This window comes from Portunus trituberculatus, chromosome 31 (genome assembly GCF_017591435.1).
Source record: "Portunus trituberculatus isolate SZX2019 chromosome 31, ASM1759143v1, whole genome shotgun sequence".
Lineage (NCBI taxonomy): Eukaryota > Metazoa > Arthropoda > Malacostraca > Decapoda > Portunidae > Portunus > Portunus trituberculatus.
In genome coordinates this window covers 96,622-115,013 of record NC_059285.1, presented here as the reverse complement: position 1 = coordinate 115,013, position 18,392 = coordinate 96,622, and the positions used below count along the sequence as shown (strand labels likewise).

Here is an 18,392-nt window from a genome sequence, read left to right as displayed (position 1 = left end):
AGAGAATAGGACACTTTTGAAGGGGATGGAGGGAGACAGAGATCGCGCGCGCGCGCACACGCACACGCACACGCACACACACACACACACACACACACACACACACACACACACACACACACACAACGCGTAGTGTAGTGGTTAGCACGCTGGACTCACAATCGAGAGGCCCGGGTTCGATTCCCGGCGCGGCGAGGCAAATGGGCAAGCCTCTTAATGTGTAGCCCCTGTTCACTTAGCAGTTAATAGGTACGGAATGTAACTCGAGGGGTTGTAGCCTCGCTTTCCCGGTGTGTGGAGTGTGTTGTGGTCTCAGTCCTACCCGAAGATCGGTCTATAACCTCTGAGCTCGCTCCGTAATGCGGAAGACTGGTTGGGTGACCAGCAGGCGACCGAGGTGAATTACACACACACACACACACACACACACACACACACACACACACACACACGGTAGTTCAGTGGTTAAAGCGCTGACTTCACAAGCCAGAGAACCGGGGTTCGATTCCCCGGCCGGGTGGAGATATTTGGGTGTGTCTCCTTTCACGTGTAGCCCCTGTTCACCTAGCAGTGAGTAGGTACGGGATGTAAATCGAGGAGTTGTGACCTTGTTGTCCCGGTGTGTGGTGTGTGCCTTGTCTCAGGCCTATCCGAAGATCGGAAATAATGAGCTCTGAGCTCGTTCCGTAGGGTAACGTCTGGCTGTCTCGTCAGAGACTGCAGCAGATCAAACAGTGAAACACACACACACACACACACACACACACACACACATAGTTTACTCCGCCTCCCTCTCTCCCCTCCCTATCTCTGGAACCATCAACCCGTACTGATAAATTAGAACTGCACGTTAATTAAATGAGTAACAGGTGAAAAGGAGCGTCACCACCTGTCCACATTCCCGAGGCCCAGGTGCTAATCACGCTCATTCACGCCCAGCCGTTGCACGCGCTACACCTGTGCCGACCGACTGGGTTTCCGACCATTAGGGTACAGGGAGGAACAAGGGAAAAAAGTATCAATGAACCACGAGGTCACAGAGATGATGAAAGGACAGGCTCGATTATTTGACTGATAAACGTAATACTACTGTCTGTCTCTCACTCTGTCTGCCTATTACTACGGTCTGTCTGTCCATTACGAGAATATTATTCAATGATATAGCATCGATACAGTCATTGCTGGGGGTTAATGATCTATTGATAGTAAATAAATGGCCTGCTGTCTTTTCTATATGGGTAACATTTATTATGTCTGGTTACTGTAGGTGTATGGAGATATCGATCCACGTGACGTGACTGCCCAACTCAACCTTTCGTATGAGCTAGACTCTACACAAACAGATTGACAAGGGCCAGAGTGGTACTGTACTCACACTGCCGCCGCGCCACTCTCTATACACAAACATGGTAATATTTGAATCACAATTAATGATTTTGCATCATCATGAATTAAAGATGACAATTATCAGTGATCAGTACCGGTCAGCACTAAAGAGCATCGTACACTCACTTACATTGCTCTGTGTGGGTTGCCGTGTCTCGTCACGCTGTGTCGTAGTCGTGTCTGCTCAGGCCTCGTTGTCTTCCCAGAGTCAGATCGCAGATAAAGATTCTGCTTCGATAGATTCGAGAAGGTTCGTGTCTTGACCATTTCAGTTCTGTTTTCTGTGATAATGAATGATGCGGGACTTTTTATTATCTGATTATCTTAACTAAACCAAACGTAGCATAGCCTAGCCGTCAAAAAAAAGAGAGAGAGAGAGAGAGAGAGAGAGAGAGAGAGAGAGAGAGAGAGAGAGAGAGAGAGAGAGAATTATGTATTTATATCTATCAATCATTTTAATTTGGTATATCTGGTGGCAATGTGCACCATGAATATTTCCATTAATATGTATACCAGTAGGAGAGAAGGAAGAGGAAGTGAAGGAAAGAGAAGGAGGAAAGAGAAAGAGTAAAGATAAGTGAGAAGGAAGAGAAGTAGAAGGGAAGAGGAGGAGGGAGAGGAGGGAGAAGAGGAGTAAAATAATAAGAATAAAACGAATGAGAACTAAAAGATAGGAGGAGGAGGAGGAGGAGGAGGAGGAGGAGGAGGAGGAGTTTATACAGAGAGATTAAAGAGGCGAAACAATACAAGGGAGGAGCCGTGGATGATGAGAAGCAGGGAGGAGGAGGAGGAGGAGGGGGAGGAGGAACGAGGATGCGTAAAAACAAAAGGAGGAAGGAAGGCGTTAATGAAGGAGGGAAAATATAATTGAGAAAACTTGAGAGAGAGAGAGAGAGAGAGAGAGAGAGAGAGAGAGAGAGAGAGAGAGAGAGAGAGAGAGATTTTACGATACTTTACTTTGATATTCAGAATCATATAAGAAAGGAATATAAGGGACGAAAAAAATCAATACGGAAGATAAATAATGAACAGGAGTAAAAAAAGGAAATGTAGAAAACACCCAAAATAGAATAGAATAAAATAAATAAATAAGCATTAGAGAAGAAGTCTAGATGAGGTGCATGGTAAAGATGACGATGAAGTGTGCTAATAGTGTTGTGTATGGCTCTCCCTTCCTCCCTGAGTCCTCATTCTTCTGATAGGCCACGTGTAGCCACCTGCCAGTCCGTAATACTCATACTGGGAGGCTGTTGTCGGAGGAAGAGGAAGGGGGGAGGGTGAAAGAAAAAGGCACGGGGTTAAAGGGTGAAAACCAAGAGAAGCTATAATTAAGTGAAAGAAAAGGAGGGGCAAATAAAGAAGAAATGAGATAATGAAAGGTAAGGACAATAGGAAAGGAGATATGAAGGCAGGCAGATGATAGGGCTAAAGAAAGCAAAAGCATGAACAAAGAAAGCGAAAGCATGAACAGGTCACAATAAAATTATGCAAACAATATACAGCAGAGTAAGTATACACTCATTCACGGCATGTCTGGTGAGGAAGGGAGTCATTCAGGTTTATTAATCATGATTTCTTTATCAGGCAAATCGTACATTATTCAATTACAGGTGGAGTTCCTCGAGCAACGACAGCAGCGCACCGAACCTAAAAGTAATATTGCCTACCACTCATATTAATAATTCGACTTTTAATTTATCGAGTCCCGCGTATGTGTGTGTGTGGGAGGGAGAGGGGTGGATGGTAGGAGGAGAGGGATCGTCTATCTATTTGTTTACTTACCTGCATGATATTTCTCCTTGGCACACCTCTGTTTTCTCTATCCGAAGTCACTATTTCTGTCTATCTGTCTGTCTATCTTTGATCTTGCTGTGTTTCTGTCCATCCCTGCTTCTCTATCTGAGTCTTTTTTATTATTTACTTGAATGTTTGTCTGTCTGTCTGTCTATCTATTTTGACTTGTCTGTGAATCTGTCTGTCCGTCTGTGTGTCTATTTTTACCCTTATTACGTCTCTCTCCGCCTTTATATCGTTGTGTATGTGTTCGCATGTCCGTCAGTGTCTGCCTGCCTCTGTAAATATTTGCCGGTCTGTCAGTCTGCATGTCTCTAAATACATACGTTGGTCTATCGTCCTGTTTGTCTTTCCAGCTTTATTAGTTTTCCTCTCCGTCCCATCTTTTTCCTCCTCCTCCTCCTCCTCCTCCTCCTTCTCTTCCTCCTCTTCTTCCTGTTGGTGGTCCTCCTGGTCTTGCTCCTCCCTTGAGTACACTTCTTTCCCTCATGAAACCCAAACTGTCGGCTCATCATTTTCTCTCCTTCCTTCTTCCATTTCTTCCTTTGTCCAATTTACTTCCTTTTCCTCCTTCTTTACTCTTTGTCTTCACCTTTCCTTTACATTCCTTGTCCTGGACGTTCCCTCTCCTCCTCCTCCTCCTCCTTAATCAATAGGGCTCATAATCATTCAACAATTAATTAGGAACGTCAACAGCCGGGCCGCCTCCGATCTTGCCCGGGGACGGAGATGATTTCTGGCCATTAATATCCCTTTTTCCTCTCTCCCCTTCAGTGTCGGACGTGCCAGGCTCTCGGCGGCGCCCCGGGAGGTGAACTGCGAGGCTCAGTGTGTGACTTCGCTCGCAACGCCTTCAGTAGAAAATATATCTCGGGGACTTGCTTTTTTGTGATGAGGATAAGGTGAAGGAAAATGAGGAAGAGAGCGAAGTGAACCAGATGAAGGAAAGAGAAAAGAACGAAGGAATAAGAGAAGGAAGAGGAGGAGGACGAGGAAAAAACTAGCTAATGAAGAAAAATGAAAACAATAATACTGAGAGAGAGAGAGAGAGAGAGAGAGAGAGAGAGAGAGAGAGAGAGAGAGAGAGAGAGAGAGAGAGAGAGAACGTGTAAGAGGATTGTGGATTACGAAATTCAACAAAACGTAAAATAAACAAATATACGAGTGAGCAGATACTGAAAGGAATAAATTAATAACGAAACAAACTAAAGACGAACAACAACAATAATGATAATAGTAATAATAATAATAATAATAATAATAATAATAATAATAATAACACTAATAATAACCCACACAGAAATTCCTATTAATTTTCTTGACAGCTCGTCTGGAAATTTAAATAAACCTAACCTAAGACGTATCCTAAAACTAACACACACACACATACACACACACACACACACACACACACACACACACACACACACACACACACACACACACACACACACACACACGCCATGGCTGAAATAAAACAAATTCCCCCATAAAATTTCCATAGGTTTAATTCCACCTAAGCCTCCCTTCTCATTTTCCTCTTTTTTTTATGCTCAAATTATTCCGTCCATATTTTTCCACCTGTCGTAGGAGAATATTTAGGCCAATTTAGAGTTCCTTACCGGGCCTCCTTTAATTAGTCCTTCAGGAAAATGACGTGGAGAGGGATCTGAGGGAAGGAGAGGAAGGAGGGAAGAAGGAAGAAGGAAGAAGGGAAGGAGAGGGTCTAAAGAAGAGTGAAGGTGGTAGGAAAACGTGGGATATAATAGAGAGAGAGAGAGAGAGAGAGAGAGAGAGAGAGAGAGAGAGAGAGAGAGAGAGAGAGAGAGAGAGAGAGAACACAAACATCTATTAAGAATATCCTTTTCTCCCTCGCTGAAAATAAAAACACGGCAAGGAAATGGTCATAGGAGAAGTATAATGAGAAATAATCAGAGAAGATTGGGAGGTAATAGGGGAAAGAGAGAGAGAGAGAGAGAGAGAGAGAGAGAGAGAGAGAGAGAGAGAGAGAGAGAGAGTAAAAATGAGGTAGGTGATGGGGAGCGAGTGAGGTAGACAGGGAAGGAGTGTGTGGGAGAGGGAGGATGGGTAAGGGAGAGAGGAAGGAGGAAAAGATGGAGGAGATGAAGGTGAGATGAAGGGAAGAAGAGGTAGTTTGAGAATTCCCCGTGAAACATCTCAACATCTCTCTCTGGGCAAGTCTGTATTAGGCATAATGACACCACACAGGCCAGAGGGGACCCACAAACACTGCCACTCTAACACTCAAACTCTCTCTTGCTAAGCCCAGGAACACCGCATCTACTGCCTCTTGTGGGTTAGCTGCGTCTTCCCCCTGTACGGCTTAATTATGCTGACGAACGACCAAGTGTTAGTAAGAGGAAGGAGAGAGTGAGGGTGGTGCAGACCGAGAGAGAGAGAGAGAGAGAGAGAGAGAGAGAGAGAGAGAGAGAGAGAGAGAGAGAGAGAGAGAGAGAGAGAGAGAGAGAGAGAAATGAGGGTAATGTAAAGAAATGACACAGAAGAATAAAAAAAAAAAATAGAAGACTATAAAAAGATAAGAAAAGAATAAAAGAAAAAAGAAAGGAATGGAGAAAGGAACATGAAGGAAAAGGAGACAAAAAAATATGGAAAAGAAGGAGCATAAAAGAAAAGAGAAATGACAAGAGGGGAAAAAGAAAAGAGAGAAAAACACAAAGAAAAGAAAGATTTGTATTAAGAAAGAACGAGAGAGAGAGAGAGAGAGAGAGAGAGAGAGAGAGAGAGAGAGAGAGAGAGAGGAAAGGAGAATAGAAGAGCAGAGAAAAGGAATGGAGAGGAGAGTGGGAGGCTATCTTCCAATTCTCCCCCCGGGCTGGTGGCGTGTCCGTGTGTTGGAGTGTTGGAGTGTTGGAGTGTTGGGGTGTTGGGTGTGTTGGTGTGTATAGGTGTTGGTGTGTTGGGGTGTTCCCGTCTATCGCCTACCGCTGCGCCTCTCCCAGCCTCTCCCTCTCTCCCTTTTCCACCGCCGGCGCTCCCCTCTCTCGTTTTCTTCCTCTATTGCCATCGCCTCGCCGAAGCCTACGTTTCCTTATCTGCCGTGCTAGTGAGATTTCGATTTCCTCTCTCTCTCTCTCTCTCTCTCTCTCTCTCTCTCTCTGTGTGTGTGTGTGTGTGTGTGTGTGTGTGTGTGTGTGTGTCTCTTCTCACCCTCTCTCTCTCTCTCTCTCTCTCTCTCTCTTTCTCTTTGGTCTGGAGATGATAGTCTCAACAGCAATATAAAAAAAAGGTTTAAGACATGTTTATAAAAGAGATCCAGCCTTTCTCCTTTTAAGTTCCTCCCATCCCTCCCCTTCCGTTCCCCTCTCCATCCCCACTCTCTCTCTCTCTTTCCTTCCCTCCCTTCCCTTCTCCACCCGATCCCTTCCCTTCCCTTCCCTCGCTTCCTTTCCACCTATTTTGCTCGTGCCTCCTTGGTTTATTTTTCTTCCCTCCCCTCCCGGCCTCTTCTTTTTTCCTTCCTATTTTATCTTTCAATATCAGGCCGTACCTTTTTTCCCACTTTTTTCCTCTGTCCGTGTATCTCTTTTCATCCCGCCTGCTTATTTTCACTTTAGTAATTTTTCATAACTCTCCGTTTCGTCTCTCTCTCTCTCTCTCTCTCTCTCTCTCTTGGCTTGTATCTATCTTCCTTTTCAGTCACTTGTCTATATCCTCCTCCTTCCCTCTTCTCTCTCTCTCTCTCTCTCTCTCTCTCTCTCTCTCTCTCTCTCTCTCTCTCTCTCTCTCTCTCTCCGTGGATGGCCACACACAGTTAATCTAACAATTATCCAAAGTTTAAGTCTGAAGTCTTTGTTTCTTCGTCGACAGTTCTCTGCTTGTCTTTCAGTGACCATGTTTCTTTCTACACGCTCTCTCTCTCTCTCTCTCTCTCTCTCTCTCTCTCTCTCTTGCTCTATCTGTCTTTTGTATCAGTTTTTTGTATTGGGTTACACGTGAATGAGACAGTATTTCTTTCTATTTATTTCTTTTATTTATCCATTTACTCCCGCAAATCCAGTTATTTTAACATATACATTTATCCCTACTTTTCTTTTTTTTCTTCTTTTTTTTTTTACTTTTCTCTTGCCTGTCTAGTAAATTCATTCGAGGAGCAGTTCATTCATCCTGTTTATCACTAACTTTTCTCCTGCCTGTCTGGCTTCTTCTTAAAGGTGTGCGTCCATTCTTGTTTTCTCTCTTTCTCTTTAATAAAATGATAAAAAAAAATGCTTGTAGATTACTTTTCCTTTGTCCTACTGGCTATTGCTAGTGTCTTTCTCCGCCATTTTAAGACCAGCGGATGCACACCCACATTTTACCAAGGTCAAAAGTAGACCACACGCATGTCAATCAGACTGATTGACAAGAGGTAAGAGTAAGAGTGAGTGGCTGATTGATTGACGATTGAAGTGACGAACAGACAGACTAACACGAAGTAACCAACCAATCGTCCAACTGATTGACGCAATACAATACCAACAAAAGCATGACCCAAACACAAAAATACTACTACCCTTGAAGACTAACAGAAGAGAGAGAGAGAGAGAGAGAGAGAGAGAGAGAGAGAGAGAGAGAGAGAGAGAGAGAGAGAGAGAGATAAAACACAAATAACTCAAGTAGTCTCTCTCGGTGACATGATGCGCCTCTTTTGGAAATGTTTAAAGTTGTATGGAGGAGGAGGAGGAGGAGGAGGAGGAGGAGGAGGAGGAGCATCTTAGTCGATAAAGAGTCTGAGGTGAAGGAAGGGAGAAAACTAGAGGCAGGAAGGAAGATAAAGTGTATCCGATGTAGGGAAAGGAAGAAAATGGAGTCAAGAGAGAACTTCAAGGTTGTCGGAGAAAATGAAGGGAATAGAAGAGGACGAGAGATTATTGGTGTCATTATTATTATAGAGTTAAACGTAAAGTCACATTAAAAAACACAGTGCATTAATTAATTTTCCACCGAGGTTTCCATTTTCTTCTTTCCTTTTATTAATCTTTCTTTTTCCTCATTCTTCATCATTACCATTTTACTGTTGCTTATCAAATTCACTTCCTTCATGCTGTAATTTCTCACCCTTTGTCTTTTTTTTTCTTTCTCTATCACCTTTTTGAAATTTATCATATTTAGTTACTTTTTAATCATTGTTCTACTCCTTCCCTGAGACTATCGTTATTATGGTTATCATCGCTAATCTCTTTCTGCACCACGTCACTCTCACACCATTTAACAAATATACCACGCACCTCAACGCTTTCACACATTTTCTCGTTTTTTTCTTTTCATTTTCCTCCTTTTCCATTTCTTTTGAACATCTTCTATATTATTAGTCTTCCTCCTCCTCCTCCTCCTCCTCCTCCTCCTTCTCCTCTTCCTCCCATCGTCGTCTGAATTTCTCACCTACATTTCGTTTCTTTTACTATTCATTTTTATCTGTCTTTTTTACACTTTCTTCACACATCTTTCATATTATTGCTCTATCTCCTCCTCCTCCTCCTCTTCTTCATCCTCCTCGTCGTATCTTAATTTCTCGGCTATTGTTTCGTTTCTTCTCTTCATTTTCTTCTATCTTTTTTCACTTTCTTCCACTCACATCTTTCATATTATTTATCTATCCCTTCCTCCTACTCCTCGTCCTCCTCCTCCTCTTCCTCTACCTCTTCCTTTTCCTCCTCCTTCTCCTCCTCCTCCTCCTCCTCTTCCTCTACCTCTTCCTCCTCCTCCTCCTCCTCCTCCTCCTCCTCCTCCTCCTCCTCCTCTTCCTCTACCTCTTCCTCTACCTCTTCCTTTTCCTCCTCCTTCTCCCCCTCCTCCTCCTCCTTCTCCTCCTCTTCCTCTACCTCTTCCTTTTCCTCCTCCTCCTCCTCCTCCTCCTCTTCCTTCTCCTCCCCCTGCTCAGTAGCTTCTTCATCGCCATGCATCACAAACGCTTTTGACATTGAGTTTCGCCTGCGTTGGTTCTAGGCGTCAATGATTCTCCGCAGCGGCAAAGTTACTCCCCGGGCTCCTGATCAAGGCGAAATAATTGAGTTTCCTGGGGCGGGCGTGTGCTTGGCGTCGTCTTTCACAACTCAAACACCGAAATTGAGCTTCATATTCGCCGCCACCGCGACTCCCAGCCAACAAAGCGTCCAGGCCAGCCAGTTAAATAAAACCCGTCTATTTGTGAAGAAAAATAGGAAAATTTTCAGTTTTGACCTTTTTTTCGGAAAGGCATCATTTTCAATACTGTTTTTTTTTTCTGTCCTTGTCTATTTCTGTCTGTCTCAATATATTTGTCTCTGTCTAACTCTGGCTGTTTGTTTGTTTGTCTGTATGTTTGTCTGTTGCTCTTTCTTTTGAAAATAACAATTATTGGAATAAAGTAATTGTAATAGTAATAATAATAATAATAATAATAATAATAATAATAATAATAATAATAATAATAATAATAATAATAATAATATTATTATTATTATTATTATTGTTATTATTATCATTATCATCATCATCACCATCATTATTAACATCACTATCATTATTACTATCATCATCATTATTAATATCATTATTACTATTACTATCAACATCATCATCATCATCTCTCTCTCTCTCTCTCTCTCTCTCTCTCTCTCTCTCTCTCTCATCTCTCACTCATCATTATCACATCACTCACGTCCTCACTATCTTGACACCTCGCACTTCACCATCCCTGCCACTACATCACTTCCTATCACCACATGAACACCATCACCTCTAGTTCCTCTCCACCACAAACACCAATACCACTAATCTATCGCCATCACACCACCACTACCACTATCACCTCATCACAACCATCACTGACATCCCTCATCACAACCATCACCTCTTTTTATCACAAACACTTACAGCACCAAAAGCATCACCACCAGCATGCAACAACAAAAAACTTCCATCATTACCATCACCAGCTCACCTTTCACACCCTCACCATCTTGATACCTTCACGTCACTATCCTTAACACCACTCCTCATCACCACCAGCAAGGAACACCAAAAGAACTCCTTCCTTACACGTCATTCTTACTTCACTCCAGCACAGTTAACACAAGCTGCTCCCCTCTCCTCCACAGTGGTATCCTTCCCTCTCTCCTGCACTATACTAACAGCCTCGCAGTGTTCGCGTTGACGGCCTCAACTTAATCATAGCCCGGCGGTATTGCAGTGGGTAAAGTTTACGTACTAAGAGGCAGTTTCTAAAGTTGTCCTGACCGTCAACTCAGCTCTCTCGTACAGGAACCTGTGAACTCGGGAGCCGCAGCCCCAGCCACGCTCACCTCACCTCACCTCACCTTACCTCACCTCACCTCGCCTCGCCTTGCCTTGCCTTGCTTCACCTTGCCTTGCCTTGCTTGCCTTGCTTCACCTTTCCTTGCCTTGCCTTGCCTTGCCTTGCCTTGCTTTGCCTCACCTCACCTCATTTTGCCTTGCTTTGCCTTGATTTGCTTTGCCTCACCTCCTCTCACATTGCCTTGCCTTGTCTTACCTCACTTCACCTCACCTTGCCTCACCTTGCCTCACCTCACTTCAGAACCGCCAGGTGCAAGTGTGGTGGTGATAAACATGGGCATGTGTTCGGAAGGTGGTTTATCTATATTGATTTATTTTTCCATTTGTTTTGGTTTGATTTGTTTCTATTCAGTTGAGTACTTGTAGCTTTTTTCAGTTTTATCTTTTCTTTTTTTCTTCTCTTGTTTATTCCTTTTTCTTCTTTTTCTTAATCTTATTTCTTTGTTCTTTTATACCTAGCTTTTATATTTTGACAACCACCATTCTCTCTCTCTCTCTCTCTCTCTCTCTCTCTCTCTCTCTCTCTCTCTCTCTCTCTCTCTCTCTCCCCACCTAAAGCTGGATTACGTAAGCTTTCTTTGTAATATTTCCCTTACACTTTTTTTCTTGCAGTAAGAGTGAAATTTGTATGCTAATTTAATAAGGTTTTTTTTTTTCTTCTTTTGTGTTGCACCTTCACCTTTCACCTTCATAAACACACGTCCAGACACACAGACAAACAGACACCCAAATAGACAGATACATACATTCAAGCAAACATTCATACATACATACATACATACATACATACATACATACAAACATACACCTACCGAAACAATAACTTACTCCCAGTGAGATCTAATAGCACTAGTTCAGGAGGTGCTGTGAACCTTCCATTAAAGCTAGTTGTGATCTCGTTGAATATTTCCTTTTGTGTCTCACAACTCAAGGGGTAGTCACAGCCTACCCTCTAAAGACAGCTCTCCTTCTTCACACAAAACTACATGCACTTACCACACATACACCCTTCACTTCAAATCAAATTTAAAAGAAAAATGGGACCCGAAATAAACAACGCCTCGGAGTCCCCCTCTGGGAGGGGACCAAAATGTCCCCAGGTCGGACACCTCTCCTGTTGAAGACCACAAATGCCTTGACACCTCCCTCAACTTTTTCTACATTAACTTCTGCAACATTCGCGGTCTTAGATCTAATTTTCAATCTGTGGAACACCATCTCTCCTCTACTAAACCTCATCTTCTTTTCCTCACCGAAACACAGCTGTCTGAGGCAACTGACAGTAGCCCTTCTCTGTTCCCTCCTACTTTCTCTATTCTCATTTTCATTCCAAAGCTGGATGTTGCGTCTATGTACGCAACGACTTAACTTGCTCTCGTGCCCACGCTCTTGAGTCTTCCGAATTTTCCACCATCTGGCTACGACTTAACAGTCACTCTCAAACTAAATTCATCTGTGCTGTTTATCTCTCCCTAACTCTTCTGACTATAGTAATTTCTTCGACTACTTAACTTCTAAAGTGGAGCACATTCTGTCCCTCTACCCTTTCGCTGAGATTTCCATTCTTGGAGATTTCAATGTTCACCACCAGCTTTGGCTTTCCTCTCCCTTCACTGACCACCCTGGTGAACTAGCCTTCAACTTTGCTATCCTCCATGACCTAGAGCAACTGGTGCAACACCCTACTCGTATTCCTGACCGTCTTGGAGACACGCCCAACATTCTTGATCTCTTCCTCACCTCTAACCCTTCTGCTTATGCTGTCACCCTTTCATCTCCGTTGGGCTCCTCCGATCACAATCTCATTTCTGTATCTTGTCCTATTTTTCCAATCCCTCCGCAGGATCCCCAAAGCGAAGGTGCCTCTGGCGTTTTGCCTCTGCCAGTTGGGGGACCTGAGGAGGTATTATGCTGATTTTCCTGGAATGATTATTGCTTCCGTGTCAGAGACCCATCTCTTTGTGCTGAACGCATAACAGAGGTGTTAGTATCTGGCATGGAGGCGTACATTCCTCATTCTTTTCTCAACCTAAACCTTCTAAACCTTGGTTTAACTCAGCCTGTTCTCGTGCTATACATGATAGAGAGGTTGCCCACAAAAGGTACTTGAGCCTTCCATCTCCTGAATCTCATGCACTTTATATCTCTGCCCGGAATCATGCCAAGTCTGTTCTTCAACTTGCCAAACACTCTTTCATAAATAGGAAATGTCAAAATCTTTCAAACTCAAACTCTCCTCGTGACTTCTGGCATCTAGCCAAAAACATCTCAAATAACTTCACTTCTTCATCTTTCCTCCTTTATTTCATCCTGATGGCACCACTGCCATCTCTTCTGTCTCTAAAGCTGAACTCTTTTCTCAAACCTTTGCTCACAACTCCACCTTGGACGATTCTGGGCTTGTCCTCCTCTCCTCCTCCCTCTGACTATTTCATGTCTACAATCAAAATTCTTCGTAATGATGTTTTCCATGCCCTTGCTGGCCTAAACCCTCGGAAGGCTTATGGACCTGATGGGGTCCCTCCTATTGTTCTCAAAAACTGTGCTTCTGTGCTTGCACCTTGCCTGGCCAAACTCTTCCAACTTTGTCTATCGACTTCTACCTTTCCTTCCTGCTGGAAGTTCGCCTACATTCAGCCTGTTCCTAAAAGGGTGACCGTTCTAACCCCTCAAACTACCGTCCTATAGCTTTAATCTCTTGCTTGTCTAAAGTTTTTGAATCTATCCTGAATAGGAAGATTCTCAAACATCTGTCACTTCACAATCTTCTGTCTGATCGCCAGTATGGCTTCCGTCAAGGTCGCTCTACTGGTGATCTTCTGGCTTTCCTTACTGAGTCTTGGTCATCCTCTTTTAGAGATTTCGGTGAAACTTTTGCTGTTGCGTTAGACATATCAAAAGCTTTTGATAGAGTCTGGCATAAAGCTTTGATTTCAAAACTGCCCTCCTACGGCTTCTATCCTTCTCTCTGCAACTTTATCTCAAGTTTCCTTTCCGACCGCTCTATTGCTGCTGTGGTAGACGGCTACTGTTCTTCTCCTAAACCTATTAATAGTGGTGTTCCTCAGGGTTCTGTCCTGTCACCCACTCTCTTTCTATTATTCATTAATGACCTTCTTAACCAAACTTCTTGCCCTATCCACTCCTACGCTGATGATACCACCCTACATCTTTCCACGTTCTTTCAGAGACGTCCAACCCTTCAGGAAATCAACAGATCACGCGGGGACGCCACGGAACGCCTGACTTCCGATCTTTCTAAGATTTCCGATTGGGGCAGAGAAAATCTAGTAGTTTTCAATGCCTCAAAACTCAATTCCTCCATCTATCAACTCGACACAACCTTCCAGACAACTATCCCTCTTCTTCAATGACACTCAACTGTCTCCTCTTCCACAATGAATATCCTCGGTCTGTCCTTTGCTCATAATCTTAACTGGAAACTTCACATCTCATCTCTTGCTAAAACAGCTTCTATGAAATTAGGTGTTCTGAGGCGTCTCCGACAGTTTTTCTCGCCCTCCAACTGCTTACTCTGTATAAGGGCCTTATCCGTCCCTGTATGGAGTACTCTTCGCATGTTTGGGGGTTCCAGTCACACAGCTTTGCTTGATAGGGTGGAATCGAAAGCTCTTCGTCTCATCAACTCCCTCCTCTGACTAACTGTCTTCAGTCTCTTTCTCACCGCCGAAATGTTGCATCCCTTTCTATATTTTATCGCTATTTTCATGGTAACTGTTCTACTGATCTTGCTAACTGCATGCCTCCCTCCTCCTGCGGCCACGCTGCACAAGGCTTTCTTCTTCCTCTCATCCCTATTCTGTCCAACTCTCTAATGCAAGAGTTAACCAGTACGCTCAATCATTCATCCCTTTCACTGGTAAACTCTGGAACTCCCTCCCTGCATCTGTATTTCCGAATTCCTACAACTTGTCTTCTTTTAAGAGGGAGGTATCGAGGCATTTGCTCCCCTAATTCTGGCTGACGGTTTTGGCACTTTTTGAACTCTTTGGAGAGCCAGCGCTCAAGTGGGCCTTTTTCTAACTTTCTTTTTTTTTTTGCCCTTGGCTGGCCCTCTTCCCTACGTAAAAAAAAAAAATAATAAAATAATAAAAAAAAACGCACACACACACACACACACACACACACACACACACACACACACACACACACACACACACACACACACACACACACACACACACACTTATATAATTTTAATAAAGATACGTATTTTTGTTGCAAATAAGAAATATCGCATAAAAGGAGAGAGAAAAATGAGAGAAAATTCCACTATTTCTTTTCACGGTTTGTTATTGATGAAAGGAGAGAGAGAGAGAGAGAGAGAGAGAGAGAGAGAGAGAGAGAGAGAGAGAGAGAGAGAGAGAGAAAGCAGAAAATACAATAACGCACCTTTTAGTTCTGTGACGTTACGAATAAAATAGAAGCACAAAATAGTGACGTCACGCGAAAGAAGACAGAGTACCGTAACAGTGACGGCAATGATCGAAGCAACACAGTACCGCTTCTATCAATACGCACAGTAAACAAACACGACCAACTAACATGAGGATAGATAGAAGGTAAATATACAAACCCTGATTCCTGGATGAGAGTGAGTGAGTGAGTGAGTGAGTGAGTGAGTGAGTGAGTGAGGGAGTGTGAAATGGAGAGAGGGAAAGGGTGGAGTGAGTGTACAAGGAAAAGGGGAATGAAGCAATAAGAACAAGTTTAGTGAGGTATAGCCAGTAGGAGAGAGAGAGTGAGTGAGTGAGTGAGTGAGTGAGTGAGTGAGTGAGTGAGAGAGAGAGAGAGAGAGAGAGAGAGAGAGAGAGAGAGAGAGAGAGAGAGAGAGAGAGAGAGAGAGAGAAAAAGAAAAGTGCAGAATGAACGAGCGCATGACAGAGAGAACGATCAAGTGTGTGTGTGTGTGTGTGTGTGTGTGTGTGTGTGTGTGTGTGTGTGTGAGAGAGAATGAGCACGAGGGAGACGGAAAAATGAGAGCCAGACATCAAGCAACACACACACACACACACACACACCATTATATTCTACGCTTGGCCTGGACTGTTATTATGGAGGACGAGGCAATCACCATTCTCCTCCTCGTCATTGCCATTACCGTGCTGCCCACCTCTCGTCGCCCTCCCTGCTCCCATGCCTCGTCACCCTGCCTGCCTCGTCACCCTGCCAGCCTCGTCTCCCTGCCTCGTCGCCTCCCTCATTGGCTTCATCAGCGTGGGTCAAGATCACAGGACAACACAAACGCTCTCATCGACTCTTGTATTGCTCTCTCTCAACCCGTGTTTGCGCTATTTCAGTGTGTGTGTGTGTGTGTGTGTGTGTCGTTACACACACACACACACACACACACACACACAGGTTCCTCCATCACTCCCAAAGCTTATCTGATTTCTCTCTCTCTCTCTCTCTCTCTCTCTCTCTCTCTCTCTCTCTCTCTCTCTCTCTCTCTCTCTCTCTCTCTCTCCTGTGACTCATGTCGTTTGTTCCCCTTCTCCTCATCTCCTGCGTTAAGTACGAGACGTCCTTGGCGTGTCGGAGCATCAAGTGCCAGCAAGCAACCTTCCCGAGCCGTAACCCAAGCTGCTCTCCTCACATAAAATTGACGGCCGCGCACATGGATGGACGGAGGGATGAGTGAACGCAAGGAAGAATACTGACCTTTGTATTAATTGACGCAAAGACTAATGGACAAAGGGATGAGTGAACGTATGGAAGAATATTGACCTCTGTATCAATTGACGAAAGGACTAATGGACGGAGGAATGAGTGAACGTACTGACGAATTGAGACAAGGATGAATGATTGGAAAGAGGAACGGACGTGTGCTTGACTGGGAGTACGGACAAACAAATGGACACACGGACGTACGGACACGCAAACAGGTGGACTTATAGACAGAGGTACGGACAGCTTGAGGTCATAATACCTACGTACTTGTCAATGCTAGAGAGAATAATGCCTTTCTTTCTTTTTCATTCATTTTTTTCTTATTTACTCTTCTCTTCTTTCTACTTTTCTTCATCTTCTGTCATTCCTTCCTTTATTCCCGACGGTCTGCCGGAAATATATTCAGCCTATATATAATTTTTTTTCCGACACTCTATGCATATTTTTTCTCCTTTTTCAGCTTCCCTCTTTGAAGAGTTTATGAATACAATAGGATTCTTTTGAAAAGGAGTAGCCAGAATTTTTATACTTTTCTTTTTTCCTTCTCTTTTTCTTCCTCTTTTTCTTCCACTCTTTTAATTTGCTAATACAATAATAGTTTTTTTTTCCTTCAGGAGGGGGAAAGAGGCAGCCTTGAATTTCTTTCCCCGTCTTTTATCTTTCAGGTTATGAATATAATTGTTTTTTTTTTTCTTCGGAAGGAGTAACACTTTTTTCAAACCGTTTCCCTTTATCTTTTTCTCTTTCGAATCAAGAATGTAATAGTGTTTCTGGCGAGGGTGGAATGGGAGGGTGGCGTATGGATGGTGGGTGAATCTGAAGTAGGAGTGGGTAGGTGGGTGGGTGGGTAGGAATAACAATAGTAGACAGGAGGTTGGTGGTGTGTTGACGGAAGCGTTGGGAGGAGTAAAGGAAGAATTGGGGAAAGATAAGGGAAGGATTGACCACCATGAATGAAAGAAGGTACGTGTACGTAGGTAAAAAAGGGTAACACACATTTTTTTTGTTTTCCATTTCTTTTTTCTCCTTTATTATTGGGGTTCGTAAATACGATGTTCTTTTCTTCCAATGATTTTATACACTATTCTAAAGTTTTGTATACTTTTTTACTCTTTACCATTTGACAAACATTTTTTCTTTTCCATTTCCTTTACTCGCCTTTATTATTATGGTGCATAAATACGCTTTCTCTCTCTCTCTCTCTCTCTCTCTCTCTCTCTCTCTCTCTCTCTCTCTCTCTCTCTCTCCAATGATTTTATACAATATTCTAAAGCTTTTTACATTTTCTTCTATTCTTTATCACTTGACACGTTCACTTATCTGCGCCGTTTTCTTTGCACCGAGTTTTGTTACACAGAATCAGAAATACGATACAGTTTGTTTTCATGATCATTTTTGCTGTGACTCAGTAAAGGTTTGCACATTTTTTCATTTCATTTTCACGTTTTTATATTCCTTTCTTTTACTGCTGCATTTCAGAGAGAGAGAGAGAGAGAGAGAGAGAGAGAGAGAGAGTCACTTACCTCTCCAAAACGATATTGAACTTAAAAGACAAACTAAATAAATGAGATCTCTAAAACACACACACACACACACACACACACACACACACACACACACACACACACACACAAAGGTGAAGCTTCGAACCTGCATGTGACACCTTCAAGCGAGACACCGAATCCCCGAACCCTTAACTTACCTCCCCACAAAACTCCTCCCCACTTCTACCCAATATGACCCAGACACCTTGACCCGCATGACTCTTTCTTCTTCTTCTTCTTCCTCCTCCTCCTCCTCCTCCTCCTCCTCCTCCTCCTCCTCCTCCTCCTCCTCCTCCTCCTCCTCTTCCTCTTCCTCTTCCTCTTCCTCTTCCTCTTCCTCCTCCTCCTTCGCCACACGCAGAATACACCCGCCATTATAGGTTTTCCATCATCGTGTTTCCCTTTATCTATATCCAATACTCCACCACGCCCTACACGAGGCTCCCTTACCTCCACCTCCTCCACCTCTTCTCTTCCACCTCTTCTTTTCCTCCTACTACCTCTCCTCCTCCTCCTCCTCCTCCTCCTCCTCCTCCTCCTCCTCCTCCTCCTCCTCCTCCTCCTCCTCCTCCTCCTCCTCCTCCTCTTCTCTCCACCAATACCACCAGCACCTTATCTCCACCTTTCCTGACCCGAGCTCATTTTTTTTCCCATTCTCTC

At 43.6% G+C, this 18,392-nt stretch overlaps 1 protein-coding gene across 3 annotated transcripts in view; it reads right to left on the bottom strand.

The window, feature by feature from the left end:
* Positions 1-1,273: 1,273 nt before the first annotated feature.
* LOC123511536 overlaps positions 1,274-18,392 on the bottom strand; it is an 85,607-nt gene continuing 68,488 nt past the window's right edge. For all 3 annotated transcript variants that reach the window (XM_045267528.1, XM_045267530.1, XM_045267529.1), the window contains one exon: positions 1,274-1,667. In XM_045267528.1, the coding sequence (XP_045123463.1) occupies positions 1,513-1,667 (155 nt within the window). In that variant the 3' untranslated portion in view covers positions 1,274-1,512. The remainder of the gene's footprint in view (positions 1,668-18,392) is intronic.